The following is an 18437-nucleotide window of genomic DNA, read 5'->3' as shown; positions in this document are numbered from 1 at the left end:
CACTTTTGTGTGAGAGTATCAGGACAGCTGAAATCCCATTTATTATTCATGTCTTTGACTGATAGCTGTTTGGAAGGAGAAAATAGGCCTGCAGCCCAATATTACTGGAGATGATCCCCACGATGCCTCATACTAAAAATAATTTTTTGTTTTTTTCTTAATTTTATTACAGTAATTTTGAACAAAATAAGAGCTTTAATGTGCAGAGTGTTATGAAGGTAAGTGAGGACCCAAAAGCGGTGTATGAAAAAACAGAGTCTTTAATGAAGCTTAGTAGATAATGTCAACACAAAGTCTTCTCCTTGTGAGTAATACAAACAAAAACAGCCCGCAGAGAGGGAGATAACAAACAGCATAAGCAAGTGCTTCCTACGAGCTGGAGTAAGTCCACGGGTAGTAGACAGGGCAAGTGGAGAAGCGACAACAGGCTGCGGGTCTCTCCCAAGGCAGAGGGTAGCTGTAGAATACCACTCTCTCGTGGCGTAAGGTAACTGGGCACAGAGATAGGAGATGGTCTTTAGCGGTGAACAGTTTAGTGACGGCGGATGCCAACAGGACAGGACTCTGGACAGAGATAAACAGGGCTGTAGTAGCTTCTAGAGATAGTATCACTGAGTGAGAATCCGACAGAGAATGTAGTGAGAGCGAGGAGAGAAATAGAGAGCTAATCAGAGGAAAGAGGGAACAGGTGGGCAGAGGATTAATGAGGAACTCAGGAAAGATGAGAAACAGCTGGAAGGGGAGGAAAGGAGAGGGGATAATAACATAAAACGACCAACAGAGGGCGACAGAGTAGAGGGAAAGAACAGAAGTGAGACATAACATGACAAGACAGGACAAGACATGACAGTACCCCTCCCTCAACGAGCGCCTCCTGGCGCATCCGAGGAGGAGACCTGGCGGCGACGGAGGAAATCATCGATAAGCGAACGGTCCAACACGTCCCGAGAGGGAACCCAACTTCTCGCCTCGGATCCGTAACCCTCCCAATCGACCAGAAATTGATGATCACGACCCCGAGCGCGCATGTCAAGAATCTTGCGGACCCTATAGATAGGAGCGCCTTCAACACGAACGGGAAGAGAGGGGGGACGAGTGGGAGCGCGAAGAGCGGGCTTTACACAGGAGACGTGAAAAACTGGGTGGAAGCGGCGCAGATAGCGGGGGAGAAGAAGTCGCACCGCAACGGGGCTAATAACCTGCGAGATGCGGAACGGACCGATGAAGCGCGGAGTCAACTTACGAGAGACAGATTTAAGGGGAAGGTTGAGGGTGGAAAGCCATACCCTCTGGCCGCGACAATATCTGGAGCTCTTAGTTCTACGCTTGTTGGCCGCCCTTACAGTCTGTTCCCTATAACGGCAGAGAGCCGATCTAACACCCCTCCAGGTGCGCTCGCAACGTTGGACAAAAGCTTGAGCGGAAGGGACGCTGGGGTCAGCGATTTGCGACGAGAACAGCGGAGGTTGGTACCCGAGGCTGCTCTTAAAAGGAGACAGGCCGGTAGAAGACGACGGAAGCGAGTTATGGGCGTATTCTGCCCAGGGAAGGTGTTCGGACCAGGACGCGGGGTTACGGAAACATAGGCTGCGCAAGATGCGGCCGACAGTCTGATTGGCCCGTTCGGCTTGACCGTTAGATTGAGGGTGGAAGCCGGACGAGAGACTGACGGAAGACCCAATTAGGCGTCAAAACTCCTTCCAAAACTAGGACGTAAATTGCGGACCTCTATCCGAAACAATATCAGAGGGGAGGCCATGAATCTTGAAAATATTCTCGATGACTATTTGCGCCGTCTCTCTGGTGGAAGGGAGCTTAGTGAGGGGAATAAAGTGGGCCGCCTTAGAAAATCGATCGACGACAGTGAGAATGACTGTATTGCCCGCCGACGCAGGGAGGCCGGTGATGAAATCTAAGGCGATGTGTGACTACGGCCGAGAGGGGATGGGAAGTGGTCTGAGAAGTCCGGCCGGAGGAGAGTTCCCGGATTTAGTCTGCGCGCAGATGGAACAAGCAGCCACGAAACGACGCGTGTCACGTTCCCGAGTGGGCCACCAAAAATGCTGGCGAATGGAAGCGAAGCGTGCCTCGAACGCCGGGTGACCAGCCAATTTGGCCGAGTGAGCCCACTGAAGAACGGCCAGGCGGGTGGGGGCGGAACGAAGAGGAGGTGTCTAGGACAGGCGCCGGCGAGGGAGTGAGAGCAAGCTCGTTTAACCTGCCTCTCTATTCCCCAGACAGTTGACCCAACGATACGGGCCGTAGGGAGAATCCCCACGGGGTCCGTGGAGACTTCGGGGGAATAGAGACGTGACAAGGCATCGGGCTTAGTGTTCTTGGAACCAGGGCGGTAGGAAATAACGAAATCGAACCGGGCGAAAAACAGAGCCCAACGAGCCTGGCGCGCGTTGAGTCGTTTGGCGGAGCGAATGTATTCCAGGTTCCGATGGTCAGTCCAGACGACAAAAGGAACGGTCGCCCCCTCCAACCACTGTCGCCACTCGCCTAGAGCTAGGCGGATGGCGAGCAGCTCGCGGTTACCCACGCTGTAGTTACGTTCAGGCGGCGACAGGCGATGAGAAAAGTACGCGCACGGATGGACCTTGTTGTCCGAGAGAGAGCGTTGGGAAAGGATGGCTCCCACGCCCACCTCTGACGCGTCAACCTCAACCACGAACTGTTTAGACAAATCAGGCATAACAAGGATGGGCGCGGACGTAAAGCGGGTCTTGAGGAGATCAAAAGCCCCCTGGGCGGAACTGGACCATCTAAAGCACGATTTGACAGACGTAAGGGCAGTCAGGGGGGCGGCCACCTGACTGAAATTACGGATGAAACGTCGATAAAAATTTGCGAAACCGAGAAAGCGCTGCAGCTCGACGCGCGACTTAGGAACGGACCAGTCTAAAACGGCTTGGACCTTAGCAGAATCCATCTTAATACCCTCTGCAGAAATGACAGAGCCGAGAAAACTAACGGAGGCGGCATGAAAGGTGCATTTCTCAGCTTTAATGTAAAGACGGTTCTCTAAAAGGCGCTGGAGGACGCGACGCACATGCTGGACATGAACTTGAAGAGACGGAGAGAAAATCAGGATGTCATCGAGATAAACGAAAACAAAGATGTTTAGCATGTCTTTCAGGACGTCATAAATTAGTGCCTGAAAAACGGCAGGGGCGTTAACGAGGCCAAACGGAAGGACCCGATATTCAAAATGCCCTAACGGAGTGTTAAACGCAGTCTTCCACTCGTCCCCCTCCCTAATGCGAACAAGATGGTAAGCGTTACGCAGATCCAATTTGGTGAAAAACCTGGCTCCGTGCAAGATCTCGAAAGCTGATGACATAAGAGGGAGCAGGTAACGATTCTTAACTGTTATGTCATTCAAGCCTCGATAATCAATGCAGGGGCGCAAGGAACCGTCCTTCTTCTGCACAAAAAAACCCTGCCCCGGCGGGAGAAGAGGAGGGGACAATAGTACCAGCCTCGAGAGCTACGGATAAATAATCCTCGAGAGCCCGACGTTCGGGAGTCGACAGCGAGTAAAGTCTACACCGGGGGGGGTGGTACCCGGACGAAGTTCGATACTACAATCATAAGAACGATGGGGGGGAGGGAAGTGGCCCGGGAACGACAGAACACCGTCCGCAGATCGTGATACTCCTCCGGTACCCCCGACAAATCACCAGGCTCCTCCTGAAAAACAGAGACAGAGGATACAGGGGGAACAGCAGACATTAAACATTTAACATGACAAGAGACATTCCACGAAAGGACAGTATCTTTAGCCCAATTAATAGAGGGATTATGTTGAACTAACCAGGGATGGCCTAAAACAATGGGGGCGAAAGGGGACTGAAAAATAAAAAAAGAAATGGTCTCGCTGTGATTACCGGAGACAGTGAGAGTCAAAGGTAACGTGTCACGCTGAATCTTGGGAAGGGAACTGCCGTCCAGGGCAAACGGGGCTGTGGGCTGACATAAGTCCATGAGAGGGATACCATGTTCTCGAGCCCAGGTGTCGTCCATGAAGCAGCCCTCCGCGCCAGAGTCCACCAACGCCCTGCAGGTGGCAGCAGAGCCAGTCCAGCGGAGATGGACAGGAAGAGTGGTGCAAGACCTCGAAGGAGAGACCAGAGTAGTAGTGCTCACCAGTAGCTCTCCTCTTAGTGGCGAGCACTGGCTTTTACCGGGCAGGAGGTCACGAAGTGTGCAGCAGAACCGCAGTAAAGTCAGAGACGGTGGGTGATTCTCCGCTCCTTCTCCTTAGCAGAAATGCGAATGCTCCCCAGTTGCATGGGCTCGGGAACCGAGGCGGTGGAGGAGGGTGGTAGTGCAGCGCAGAGGGGTGCACAGGAAAATGTGGACTCCTGGTCGCGAGCTCGGTGATCGAAACGCCTCTCTAGGTGAATAGCGAGCTCGATCACGGCATCCAGACGGGAGGGTACCTCTCGGAAAAGAATCTCCTCCCTCACCTCCGTGCAGAGACCATCCAAAAAACGAGCGAGCAACGCTGGCTCGTTCCAGTCACAGGAGGCTGTGAGAGTACGGAACTCAATGGAGAAGTCAGTAACAGAGCGCTTACCCTGACGCAGGGACGAAAGGACCCGGGATGCCTCCTCCCCAAAAACAGAGCGGTCAAATACCCGAATCATCTCCTCCTTGAAATCCTGATAACAGTTAGTACATTCAGCCTCCGCCTCCCAGATGGTTGTTCCCCACTCTCGAGCCCGTCCAGAAAGGAGAGAAACAACGTAGGCGATACAGGCTCTGCTCTGGGAGTAAGTAGTGGGCTGGAGAGAAAAAACCACGTCACACTGGGTGAGAAAAGCACGGCATTCAGAGGGCTCACCAGTATAGCACGGCGGGTTATTAATCCTGGGCTCTGGAGGCTCGGGGCCCCTGGAGGAGACCGGTGGCTCTGAACGAAGGAGAAGAACCTGCCTCGAGAGTTCGGTGACTTGGGCAACCAAGCCCTCAATGGCGTGTCGTGCAGCAGACAGCTCTGCCTCGTGTCTGCCCAACATCGCTCCCTGGAGCTCGACGGCTGAGTGGAGTGTGGCCGGGGTCGCTGGGTCCATCTTGGTCGGATTCTTCTGTTATGAAGCTAAGTGAGGACCCAAAAGCGGTGTATGAAAAAACAGTCTTTAATGAAGCTTAGTAGATAATGTCAACACAAAGTCTTCTCCTTGAGAGGAATACAAACAAAAACAGCCCGCAGAGAGGGCGATAACAAACAGCATAAGCAAGTGCTTCCTACGAGCTGGAGTAAGTCCACGGGTAGTAGACAGGTCAAGTGGAGAAGCGACAACAGGCTGCGGGTCTCTCCCAAGGCAGAGGGTAGCTGTAGAATACCACTCTCTCATGGCGTCAGGTAACTGGGCACAGAGATAGGAGATGGTCTTTAGCGGTGAACAGTTTAGTGACGGCGGATGCCAACAGGACAGGACTCTGGACAGAGATAAACAGGGCTGTAGTAGCTTCTAGAGATAGGATCACTGAGTGAGAATCCAACAGAGAATGTAGTGAGAGCGAGGAGAGAAATAGAGAGCTAATCAGAGGAAAGAGGGAACAGGTGGGCAGAGGATTAACGAGGAACTCAGGGAAGATGAGAAACAGCTGGAAGGGGAGGAAAGGAGAGGGGATAATAACATAAAATGACCAACAGAGGGCGACAGAGTAGAGGGAAAGAACAGAAGTGAGACATAACATGACAAGACAGGACAAGACATGACACAGAGCAAATAAATACTACTTCACTCACCACTCAAGTGTTGGGGAGGAAATAACTAAAAGTAGTGACTAAAATGTTTGTAGCGTAGCAGTCACATAACCGTTATCGCTTTTCCAACCAAGAAGCTTTTCAAGTTACAAGCAACATTTTTCAATAAGTAGTGGTTGTGCAAGCTGCTTTACAGCTGAGCGAACTGAGGTAATAATTAAGGCTGTTGATTTAACACGTAAATTCAGTGCGATTAATTTATTAACAAATAACACATTAAACAAATTACTCAATTAATCAAGCCCCCTGACAGTGCAAAAAATACCTTAATAGGGAATGTTCCTACCATCAGAGCTATTCAGCATGAATTTTCCAACTTTATGTTTTGTGAGTAGCATTCAGCGTAGCTCCTGCTGCATGGCACGCTTACAGAGAGTAGGCTGCATGAAATGAGCCTGACACAGCGGGACGTGCTTTCGCGTTTAAATACAGCTAGATGGAGCACTGAGTGCATGGGTCTAGAGACTAATTTTTCAAACTTTCAAACTACGTTTAACTTGGCACATAGTCCTAAAAACGTACCGTTTATGGCGAAAATCAAAAAAATGTGATGCAGTTATGATGCTTCATAATGTCTGTCTGGCTCAACAAAAATAGAAGAATATCAAAAAAAGAAATACAAAACTATCTTGCAAATCTACCTTTAATCTGATTTACAAACTCAATTGATTATATTATTAATTAATGATATTTTGTTCAATGATATGGAAATAAAACAATATATATTGTCTGACACAATAATGTACTCTAATCAGTGTATTTGAATTATCTGAATTATTACCCTTACAAAACATTTAGTGGTCTGGCAAATTCGCCACTCATTATTTTCAAATGCAAATGAGCTTGCTATTCACAACAAATGTTTCCAGAAGTTTGCAGCTGTTCATTTATACGGTCAAGCTAATGTTGCTATGTCTGGCTGAATGGGCTTTTTCAAAAGGATATCGTGACTGTAGTTGACCAGTTAGTTGACCAGCTACAGCTTCCCAAAAAATATACGGTATATAAAAGCATAAAAAATGTTTGCATCTTGACCTAAAAAAACAATTATGGTACAGTATTTAATGTCCCACTGAAATTTCCAAAGCATACACAATCAAAATAACTATTCTTCCTGGATCGCTTTCTACTGTACCTCACCTCTCAAATAAAAAAAAAAATGAAATCATTGATATATTTGTCACCTGAGGTAACAATATAAGTTTGAACGTTTGAACAAAATCTCATTAGAAAAAGAGGCAGCAGTCATTGTCCATGCAGCCCTCATCACAAGTGCTGGTATTGACAGATTAAAATGGCTGCCCGCAGGCCTGCATCTTGTCAATGAGGAGCATTATTGGAAATCATTCCAGCGCCACTTCTCTCAAGCTCCCTGTGTATCTACTGCAGCTTAGCTAGCCTGTGGCTATTCAGCACTGAGGATCCCAATACTCATATCATACATTAATAAATGCATTTATTAAAAAGATTCATGTTTACTGTTAAATAAAGGAAAAGTCCAATTAAAATGCTGTAAAACACGCAATCGTGACACAAAGAGGCAAAAGACAGTGATTGTATATAATACTCCATGCAAACATCTTCCAGAAAAAAAAACACCCTTTCAAGATTCTATACCATGAGTATTCTTGATTACAAGTATGAAATAAAAAATATGAATGAATGTGTGTATTTGAATATAAAATGCAGATGCTAATTGAATACCTCCTCACATGTTTAATTCCTTGAAACATAATCTTTTAATTATTTATTTGTAGCCCATTTTATTTTGTCCCAGTAATCAAGAATCAGTTACAAGCATTTTCCTAAGTAAAGCATAACCCCCCCAATACAAAACCATAAATGGCATACCACTAACCACAAATAGACTTTTCTTGCCACAATGAAAACATTTATTTTTAAACTCTGCAAACACTTTGAAATCATTATGAATGAATGAACATTACATTTATATAGCACTTTTCTGACACTACACTCAAATTGCTTTACACAGTGAACAGGGGACTTTCCTCAACCACCACCAGTGTGCAGCATCCACCTTGATGATGCAGCGGCAGCCATTGTGCACTCATCACACACCAGCTATAGGTGGAGAGGAGAGATAGAGCCAATTAATGGATGGGGATTATTAAGAAGCCATGATTGATAAGGGCCAATGGCGGGACTTGGTATAACCCAGGACATCAGGGTTACACCCCTATTCTTTTCGAGAAGTGTCCTTGGATTTGAGAGGACCTCTGTTCAACGTCTCATCCAAAGGACTGTGCCTTTTAACAGTATAGTTATTACTATTCTGGGGCATTACACAGTCTGCAGGGTGAGCACCCACTGCTGGACTCCCTAATACCTCTTCCAGCAGCAACTTTAGTTTCCCCAGGAGGTCTCTCATCCAGGTACTGACCAGGCTCAGCCCTGCTTAGCTTCAGTCTTGATCTACAGAGTGATATGGTTTCACCAAAAACTTTGCTGTTGGTTGTTGTTGAAATGCACAGTACAATTAGCATCCATTAGGTTTTTAAGGGGAAAAGTACTCACTTTCAATTAACCACAAAAGCACTAAACCAAAATGAACAGATTTTGACAAGATCTGTCAATGACAAGACTATCTTGAGTTTCTGAATCTTAATAGATCTTTTGTCTGCATTGATTTTAGAGCCTCAGACAGATGGCTGGCTCACTTCATGACACAAATCAGATCTTACCCAAAACACCAAAAACAAACAAAGACTAAACTTGGTGATACAAGTTTTACAAAGAGTTCAACAGGACCCAAGGCCCTCTTAAATGAAGTCAATGCACATACAAGTACTAAGCCAGTACCATAGTACATTGTACCATTTAAATGTGTGATTACTGTATATTTACAAGCTACTGTAATTCAAAGAACACCGTGGTACCACGTCCGAACAACATTAAAACAGAATTTGTTGCGTTCTTGTTTGTTCGTGACTATGGCAGATATCTTGAAACTGTAGTCAAAGGTTTTAGCTAGCTACCTGCTGACATACAGTACAAAATGCTCAAGGGTTTTCTAAGGATTTGTAGGTGTTTTGAAACAACACGCTGGAGGAAGAAAGACAGCGAGGAGAGTAAAGTGCAGGGAAATATAGCATTAACCAATCAACACTCTATTCTCTACTATATGAACAATTACTCACTCACTGCACAGTGTGATGTGCATTTCCCTTTAAACAGCCACACTCTCGATTGCACATATGGCTTATGGCTCATCTTTCTCCCACTCAACAGAAGTTCTTCACTCCTCTTATTCGGGAATGATTTCCAGTTGAATTCTGTCTCTAAGAGTTATTAATTCATCAGCACATCTTGTCTCAGCTTTGCTCAGCAACAGCTACTATCTAGATAGATAGATGGATGATGGATGGATGGATGGACAGACAGAGAGATCTATAGATCTATTTCTATAATAGAAATCCAGCATGTGAGCCAAGTTGAAATACTGTTCAGATGAAAAGAGAATATGAATGCACTGTTCATGTCTATTTTTCTGTCACAGAACACCTGCAATGATTGGTTGCTCCTTCGTAGTGGATCGAGAGTATTTTGGTGAAATGGGACTGCTTGACCCAGGCATGGAGGTGTACGGAGGAGAGAACATTGAACTTGGTATGAGGGTAAGTAAGATCATAACTAAGTCATATCTGTGCATCTGTGTGCAAATGTCATTATTTGCTCGATAAGGTATGTTAAGTGATATTAATGCTCATCAGACTATTTCCAGTTAGAAAGATAACAGACAATGAAGTGTCTGCCTTGTTAATTTTGCACAGCTGAGACAGTCACAGTGCAATGTATTCATGTAATTGGAATTCATTGAGCATGGAATTGTTGCTGCGTATTAGAGCCTCTCAGAAATTACAATTAAACATTGTGGCCACCTTCTTTGTTTAATCTCAGGTGACAATATAATTAACTCTAACTACAAACCTTCAGCATTTGACAGATGTTTAAATACATTGCTGCATGCTTTCTTGCCCAAGGCTTCATGCTAGAGGGTGGGGGGTAAGCATGCAGATTCTCCACTCCATCACGGATAAAATGTGTTGCCTGGAGGATATGGATGCACTCTGCCAAATTACACAGGCTCAAATATTCCTTACATGCAGTAGGGTACAAAGAAAGTGCATTTTTGTTTGCAGCAACCCTGAGAGAAATTTCATGGCCCACATGCTTTCTGAGCTAGTGGAGAATTTACCTTGTTTAAATTCAGAAAATGTTCTTTCTGTGTGGTTGGGAATATCCTTGGAGGATTTGCATAATTTGGATCAAATTCTTTAATTCATTTTAAAGATCCCGCTCTAGTGTTGTTTGACGGAAAGTCTTACCAGCCTACTGATAGATTGAACTATGGAGATGAATAGTATTGTTTAAAATGGGAGAATATACATGTATAAATATACCTTTTTTTTCACTACAATAAGATGAACCTTGTCACATTGGTCTGCGTACTAATGTAGTTTAGTACTTTTCTTACCTATGTATACTCAGTGGTTAGTAGTTTCTTTCCTTAGTATTTATTAGAGCTGTTGGAAAAACAATTTCAGCGATGCATGGCGATTCATACTCAAACGATTCTGAATCGATTCTCAAAAGAATCAGAATTGATTCTGAGTTCAGTTTAAATCACAGCAGATGCCAAAGACAGATGTGGAAACAAAGACGTGAATTCATTGGCTTTTGTCATTCCCGGTCACTCGTTTGTCAGGACAGTGCGCACACCAAATGATAAAGGTTTTATCTTCTACTTGCAGAGCAAACAGATAGAACAGTGCATACGGGATGCTTGATAAATTTCCGAAGCAACAACTGCGCTACTTAAACAGCTTTACTATCACCTGTGCAGGTGAGGAGAGTAGAAGCTGACAGCTGCACTCTCATAGAAGCAGATATATCTCTCATCCTGGACCAGCAACCTCCATTTGTGCTTAAAAATACTCAAATACTAAAAATCAAATAATAATCAAATACTATTAAATTATTTACAATGCTTAAACAAAAATAAAAAAAAAATAATATAATCAGTTGAAGTAATAGTATTCAGTGTGTTTTGATGGACAACTAATATTTTTTGTGCTTTTAAGAGATTTTTTATTAGGATAATCTTTTAAAATATAGAACCATTTATTTAATCTTGTGGATGTACCATGTTTTGTTCACAGCTCATACTGAATGTAAAAGACCAGTTTATGTAATGTAATTTGTTCTGATTTTTAAAAAAGCTGTTAAATAAAAAACAAAAAAAGGGAAAAAATAGAGAGTAAAAAATAAATTTTGAAGAAACTGAAAAAAGAAAGATATTGAAGGACAAGATGCAACATGATGATAATCGTTTTATAATCGAATCGTTACCCTTTGAATCATAATCGAATCGTGAGGCCAGTGAAGATTCACTCCTCTTGTATTTATGGTAATAAATCACATACTGTATATTAAGGCATTGAAAGGATGTGAACAGAGCGTCTGACAAGCCAGCGGAGTGTCCAATCTGGATTCCATTTGTTACTTCATTGCCTGCTGCTGCTGCAAAAAAACAGAATTGCCAATCTAGCAAATGCGTCAAATTCTAGGCTTTGAGATAAATCAAATGCTTATATATGCTGAACACATTGACGGCACGTGTGCTGCATCTCTGCCTCCTGTTAGTCCTCCAAAGCTGATGCAGCTTATTCTGGAGTGATAGCTTTGACTGACAGCTACATATTTAATAATTAACCTTGTGCCACACAGAATAGACAACATTGCCTTAGTGCACACTGAGGAGAGACTCAAAGGTGAGGAGTCAAAACTGACAGGTTATGGACGCTTTTCAAATTTCTGGGTTAGGAACATGGAAGTAAACCTTTGTGGGATAAACTTCTAAAGAGGTAAATGGGAGACCAAAGCAAATATTATTTTGGATTCTCATTTGCTCCAACTGCATAAGAAAAAATCCACTATTATTTTCCCATGATCCTAAATTTATTGTCGCTTCCTCAGCAGCTGCATTTCAAACCCCAATACAACAGTGGTAACTAACATTATAAATTGACAAAAAAATTACAAATATAAAAAAAGTTTTTAAAAGTCTATAAAAAGGTCCTGTTAAACAAGGCTATATGAAGATATAAAAAAAATCTACATCAGTGTGATGAGAGGTTAATTTGTGTGATTTTGCACAAAATGCCCATGTGGGAAATTAAAACTGCGGTAAGGTGGCACAAAAAGAACTGAATTGACACTTACTGCCCTAAGTAAATGCATTTTAGTGTAAATCAGTAATGTTTTATTCTGAAGTGACATTTTGCTCTCTCATCAATGCAAGTTAACTGATCCCATCTTGCTAGCAGTCTTATTAACAATTTTGTGTACTTTCTTTTCCGACTGTAAATTTTTCAAACTTTTTTGAGCTTTTGAAAGAACTAGATTTACATTTCCTGAAGAAAATATCATTGCTTGCAAGGCAGGAACAGAATAGTGTTTCAGGTAAGTTTGTTAGCTTTAGAAAGGCTTTAGACTTTAGTTCTGCATAAATTTAAGGCTGCAGAGCTTTTTTTGCAGATGTCATATGCATAAGAATCAACATTTATATTCACAAATGTTAATGTAATGTAGAGCAGTTTTGAACGAGGTGTTTGAAAATAACATAAACAAAACCAATGCTAGAGAAAACATATTTTTGAATCTGGATTTATCACTTGAAACCGTATGGGTTCCACATAGAGCCCTTTTGACAACCTCCCCTTGTGACTAGCCCCGGTCTCTCCCACAAGCTTTCAGCTCTCCTGATCCAAGATGGCGGCGCGGTAGCACGCAGCGGCCACTCCGGATCCACAATGGTGCTATTTTTGTTAAAAAAGCCCGACTTTTGCAACACACGGACATCGGAGCAACCGGTGTTCGTGTCTACCATCGCCAGACACTACTGAAATATAAGACTCATGCAAAAACCAAGCTGCATGATGACCTGCAGGAGGCGCTCACGCTGCACTCGGCTTGCTGCGGAGACCAGGCCTCCAGCCCTCGGCGTCGCCTGATGCCGGTGGCCGAGGAGAGGACGTCGTAAGCGGTGTCGCGAAAGCGAAGCGGAAAGAGGGCGGGGTCCATGCTAGGCTAAAAACAAACCCTAGCCGGCCGGCTCTCCTGTCTATCCTGCTCTCAAATGTTTGCTCCCTGGACAATAAACTGGACTATATCCGACTCCAGCAGGCTACGCAGCGTGAGTTTAGAGACTGCTGCGTCTTTGTTTTCACGGAGACGTGGCTCAGCGACAGAGTTCCGGATGCCGCCATTCAGCTAGACGGGCTCGCCTCGTTTCGTGCCGACAGAAATACAGCTCTCTGCGGTAAGACTCGCGGTGGTGGCTTGTGTGTTTACATCAACACGGAACGGTGCAAGAACTCTATGCTAGTCTCTAGTTACTGTTCATCGCTGTTGGAGCTTGTGACTGTTAGATGCAGACCTTTTATCTACCACGGGAATTCACCACTGTTTGCATAACCGAGTTTACATTCCCCAGCGCTAACGCTAAGGAAGCGCTCTGTGAACTGTATGGGGCTATGAGCGAACTGCAGAACGCTCACCCCGACGGACTGTTTATTGTCGCCGGAGATTTCAACCATGCAAATCTCAAGACAGTGCTCCCTAAATTCCATCAGTATGTGGACTTTGCAACGAGAGGGCTAACGCGCTTGATATTGTTTACACAAACATCCCAGGCGCGTACCAGGCGGAGCCCCGCCCCCACCTTGGCTACTCAGACCACATCTCTGTTATGTTAATTCCAGCATACAGACCGCTCGTCAGACGCACAAAACCGCTTCAGAAGCAGGTGAAAACCTGGCCAGCAGGAGCCATCTCTGCTCTTCAGGACTGTTTTGAGTGTACTGACTGGCACAAGTTCAGGGAGGCTGCAAAATATGGCGATTCTACCAACTTGGAGGAATACACAGCATCAGTGACCAGCTACATCAGCAAGTGCATTGATGATGTCACTTTCTCCAAGACCATCACCACACGCTCCAACCAGAAGCCGTGGATGACTGCGGAGGTCGCGACGCTGCTGAGGTCCCGAGACTCGCCTTCAGAGCAGGCGATAAGGCAGCCCTAAGAACAGCTAGGGCCAAACTGTCACGGGCAATCAGAGAGGCAAAGCGCGCACACGCCCAGAGAATCCACAGTCACTTCCAGGACAGCGGTGACATGCGCGCATGTGGCAGGGCATCCAGGCCATCACCAACTACAGGACAACATCAGTTGCCTGTGACAAAGATGCCTCCCTTCCAGATGCGCTGAACGACTTCTACGCTCGGTTTGAAGTGCAGAACGACGTGATGGCGAGGAAGTCCACCCCTCCTTCCAACGACCAGGTGCTCTGTCTTACCACGGCAGATGTGAGGAAAACTCTACGTAGAGTCAACCCACGGAAGGCTGCTGGACCAGACAACATTCCTGGCAGAGTGCTCAGAGGATGTGCAGACCAGCTAGCAGATGTTCTTACCGACATCTTCAACATCTCTCTGAGCAGCGCCGTCGTTCCAACGTGCTTCAAGGCCACCACCATCATCCCCATGCCAAAGAAGTCTTCAGTGTCCTGCCTCAACGACTACCGTCCCGTCGCACTTACACCCATCATCATGAAGTGCTTCGAGAGGCTCGTCATGAGGCAGATTAAGACCCAGCTGCCCCCTCACTAGACCCACTGCAGTTTGCGTGATCGTTCAAACCGTTCAGCGGACGATGCCATCACCACAACCCTCCATCTGGCCCTCACCCACCTAGACAATAAGGACTCATACGTTCGAATGCTGTTCATAGATTTCAGCTCAGCATTCAACACAATCATTCCCCAGCACCTGATTGGAAAGCTGAACCTGCTGGGCCTGGACACCTCCCTCTGCAACTGGATCCTGGACTTCCTGACTGGGAGACCTCAGTCAGTCCGGACTGGGAACAGCATCTCCACCACCACCACACTGAGCACTGGGGCCCCCCAGGGCTGTGTGCTCAGTCCACTGCTGTTCACTCTGCTGACTCACGACTGTGCAGCAATGCACAGCTCGAACAACATCATCAAGTTCGCCGATGACACGACCGTGGTGGGTCTCATCAGCAAGAACGACGAGTCAGCATACAGAGAGGAGGTGCAGCGGCTGACGAACTGGTGTAGAGCCAACAACCTGTCCCTGAATGTCGACAAAACAAAAGAGATGGTTGTTGACTTTAGGAGAGCACAAGGTGAACACACTCCGCTGAACATCGACGGCTCCTCTGTGGAGATCGTCAAAAGCACCAAATTCCTTGGTGTTCACTTGGCGGAGAACCTCACCTGGTCCCTCAACACCAGCTCTATCACCAAGAAAGCCCAGCAGCGTCTCTACTTTCTTCGAAGGCTGAGGAAAGCACATCTCCCAACCCCCATCCTCACTACATTCTATAGAGGGACTATTGAGAGCATCCTGAGCAGCTGCATCACTGCCTGGTTTGGGACTTGCACCGTTTCGGACCGCAAAGCCCTGCAGAGGATAGTGAGGACAGCTGAGGAGATCATTGGGGTCTCTCTTCCCTCCATCAAAGACATTTACAAAAAACACTGTATCCGCAAAGCAACCAGCATTGTGGACGACCCCACACACCCCTCACACAAACTCTTTACCCTCCTCCCGTCTGGCAAGAGGTACCGAAGCATTCGGGCCCTCACGGCCAGACTGTGTAACAGCTTCTTCCCCCAAGCCATCAGACTCCTCAATACTCAGAGACTGGTTTGACACACACGTGTCCTGAGTTGCACTTTAATTACTGTCACTTTATAAATGTCTGCTACCTCAATAACTGCTATGTGCATAGAACACTATCTCATAGTATGTTATGTTTACATTTTTAGAAACTGTCATCTTTTTGCACTACTGAGTACTGGTCGGCGCTGCACTGTCTATTGTCCTGTTCATTGTCAGAAATTTGTTGTACTGTCCTGTACTTTTTGCACATGTTTGCACGTGCACTTTATATAGGTATATGTAGGTTTTTTTATATAGGTATTTTATTTCGTTGTGTTGTCTCATGTGGTCCTGTGTTGGTCCTTTGTTGTTTTTATGTAGCACCATGGTCCTGGAGGAACGTTGTCTCGTTTTGCTGTGTACTGTACTAACTGCATATGGTTGAAACGACAATAAAAACCACTTGACTTGACTTGATATGGTTTCAGGGCCTCCTTTACAGTGTAAAGAAAGCTAATCTTTAAATTTCCATATTTCAGTTCTCCAACTTTGTCATAAAATAGATTAACCATGGAAATAGACAGAGGCATTCTATAAAAAGTTTATCACATCATTCATTAGCTAACATCCCATTATAGTTCCCTATCTGTCACTCACTTGAAGGCCAATGGAAATTGGTGTGTGGAATTTGCATGCCACTCCCCAGGACATACGGGTATAAAAGGAGTGATGCTGCAAACACACATCAGATATCTTCTTTGGAGCCGAGCGAGCAAGTTCACTGAGCTGAATTCCTCTGCCGCCTCCATTCATCTCTCTACGCTGTTGAATCTACGGTGCATTCCAGCGGTCCTCCCCCTCGCACACCACAGTTGTGCTGAGAAAATTCCCCTGGGTGCTTCAGCAGCAGAAAACTATGGAGTGAACATCTTCGTTTATATATATATATATATATATAACACATAAAAGAGTTTAATTTCCTCTAAAAGAGTGGCGCAAACAAAAAACATATTTTTCAAGATGCCTTTTTCGTTTGTGTATGTTTCCTGGTTGCGATCGTTACCTCTCCACTTCCCACGGCCACTATCGCTGCTTCTCGTGTTGGGCACTGCCCACGCAGGGACAGCACTTGTGGATGGATCATGTTCTCACTGCGAGAGCATGATTCTGGCAACGTTGCGGTCACGGCTTTCTCTCGTAAGAGGGAAAGCCACTCCAGCGGCTTCCCGACTCGGTCCATCTACCCACGGGTATGAGGCACGGTCAGTTAGCACTGGGGGCGATTTGGGAATTGAAATGGGAGCCTGTCCGCCGGGAAACCCCCCACGGATCTCCCATTCCCCAGCACACTCGTTTGCCCCAGTGAGTTCGCGGTGTGACCGCCGGCTCGTCTCAGGGCGAGTTCACGTTTGCGTTCGCAGCTCGTGAAGTGGATGAGCTTTCAATTACAGCATCGGCGAGTGGGTTGGGTCAGTCTGTCGCCATGCGCAGCTGAGGGTCATGCTTGCCAGGGTGGCTGCAAACGTCGGGATGGAGTGGAATGGAGTGGAGCTCCCCTGAAACCTCAAGGCCCGGTGATCGGTTCCGGGGCTCCGAGCGCCACTTACGGCCGCACCCTGCCCCCGTACCTTTCTTCCTGGAGTGCATGATGAGCTCACATGGTCGTGGCGGGCACCTTTTACTGCCCTGACCCGGTTTGCAGGCTCATCCTCTCTCAATACCCTCAACGGTTGGGCTGCCAGGGGGTGCTCTGCGACTCCCCAGGTTGGTAAGGCGATCGCGGAGCTCTTGTGCCCGCAGAATGCCGCCACCTGGCGGAGCCGTCCGAGTCTCCCGTCCAGGGCCCGTGGGTTTACGTCGTCACTCATGACTGAGCCTACAGTGCCACTGGACAGGCCACCTCCACCCTGCATGCCACGGCTCTCCTGCAAGTGCACCCAGCAGTGGCGCTCAAAGAACTGCATGAGGGTAGTTCTAACCCAAGATTTATGCAGGAGCTGCGCTCAGTGACTGGTCTCGCCCTCCAAGCGATGATGGTCACGGCATGGTCTCTCGGGCAGGTGATGTCAACCTTAGTGGTCCAGGAGCGCCACCTTTGGACCAACTTGGTTAAACCAGTTTAGCCTATTCGGCGGCACCAGAGAGGATTTCGCCCAGCAATCCTCAGTGGTTAAAAGGCAGACATGGACCATTCAACACATCCTGCCCCTGCGTGACGCAATGTCTCGCACCCCCGTCTGTTTGTTGCCAAGGGCGTCCCCCTGCCGCAACAACACTGGCTCTGCCACAGCCCACCCGCAGGAAGCAGACACCACCCATCTCATGGCCGGTCACCAAGAACCCAAGAAGGGCTTCAAAGCGTTCCCCATGACGGGCAGTCCAGGAAGTAGGACACTCGCTGCACAAGAGCTGGTAAAAGCACCACTCCTTTCCCTGGTGGAGGGCTGGGTGGAGGTTCTTTATTTCCTTTTCTTACCTCACCACATGCCCCAAGTGCCACGGTACCCACATTCTAAGAAAAAAGCAGTCTTCTCATTTCTTTGGCCTCACAGTCAGTGTTGGAACCGTTTTTCTCTCTGGCAGGCATGGCGCCTTGGAGGCCCACCCACATCCCGGGCAACCTCAACAACACAACGGACACGCTGTCGTGACAGGTTACGCTGAGGAGAGAGTGGAGACGATCTGGAGTCGATTCAGCAAGCACAGGTAGATGTGCTGTTCGCTTCCCCAGAATCCTTCCACTGCCCACTTTGGTACTCTCTGACCGAGGCTCCCCTCGGCACAGATGCCCTGGCACACAGCTGGCCCCTGGGGCTGCTTAAGTATGCGTTCCCCCCAGTGAACCTACTTGCACAGACGTTGTGCAAGGTCAGGGAGGATGAGGAGCATATCCTCTTTGTTGGCCCTATATTGGCCCTCCCGGATTTGGTATGCTGTCGCGA

General features: G+C 46.7%; 1 protein-coding gene across 1 annotated transcript in view; it reads left to right on the top strand.

Moving 5' to 3' along the window:
• LOC127643277 (polypeptide N-acetylgalactosaminyltransferase 9) overlaps positions 1 to 18437 on the top strand; it is a 151738-nt gene that overhangs the window by 85515 nt on the left and 47786 nt on the right. Inside the window, exon 6 of the mRNA XM_052125946.1 lies at positions 9300 to 9417. Coding sequence (XP_051981906.1) covers positions 9300 to 9417 — 118 coding nt within the window. The remainder of the gene's footprint in view (positions 1 to 9299; positions 9418 to 18437) is intronic.

This window comes from Xyrauchen texanus, chromosome 4 (assembly GCF_025860055.1).
Source record: "Xyrauchen texanus isolate HMW12.3.18 chromosome 4, RBS_HiC_50CHRs, whole genome shotgun sequence".
NCBI lineage: Eukaryota > Metazoa > Chordata > Actinopteri > Cypriniformes > Catostomidae > Xyrauchen > Xyrauchen texanus.
Note: the sequence above shows the minus strand (reverse complement) of the source record. Positions and strands in the feature narration are given on the sequence as shown.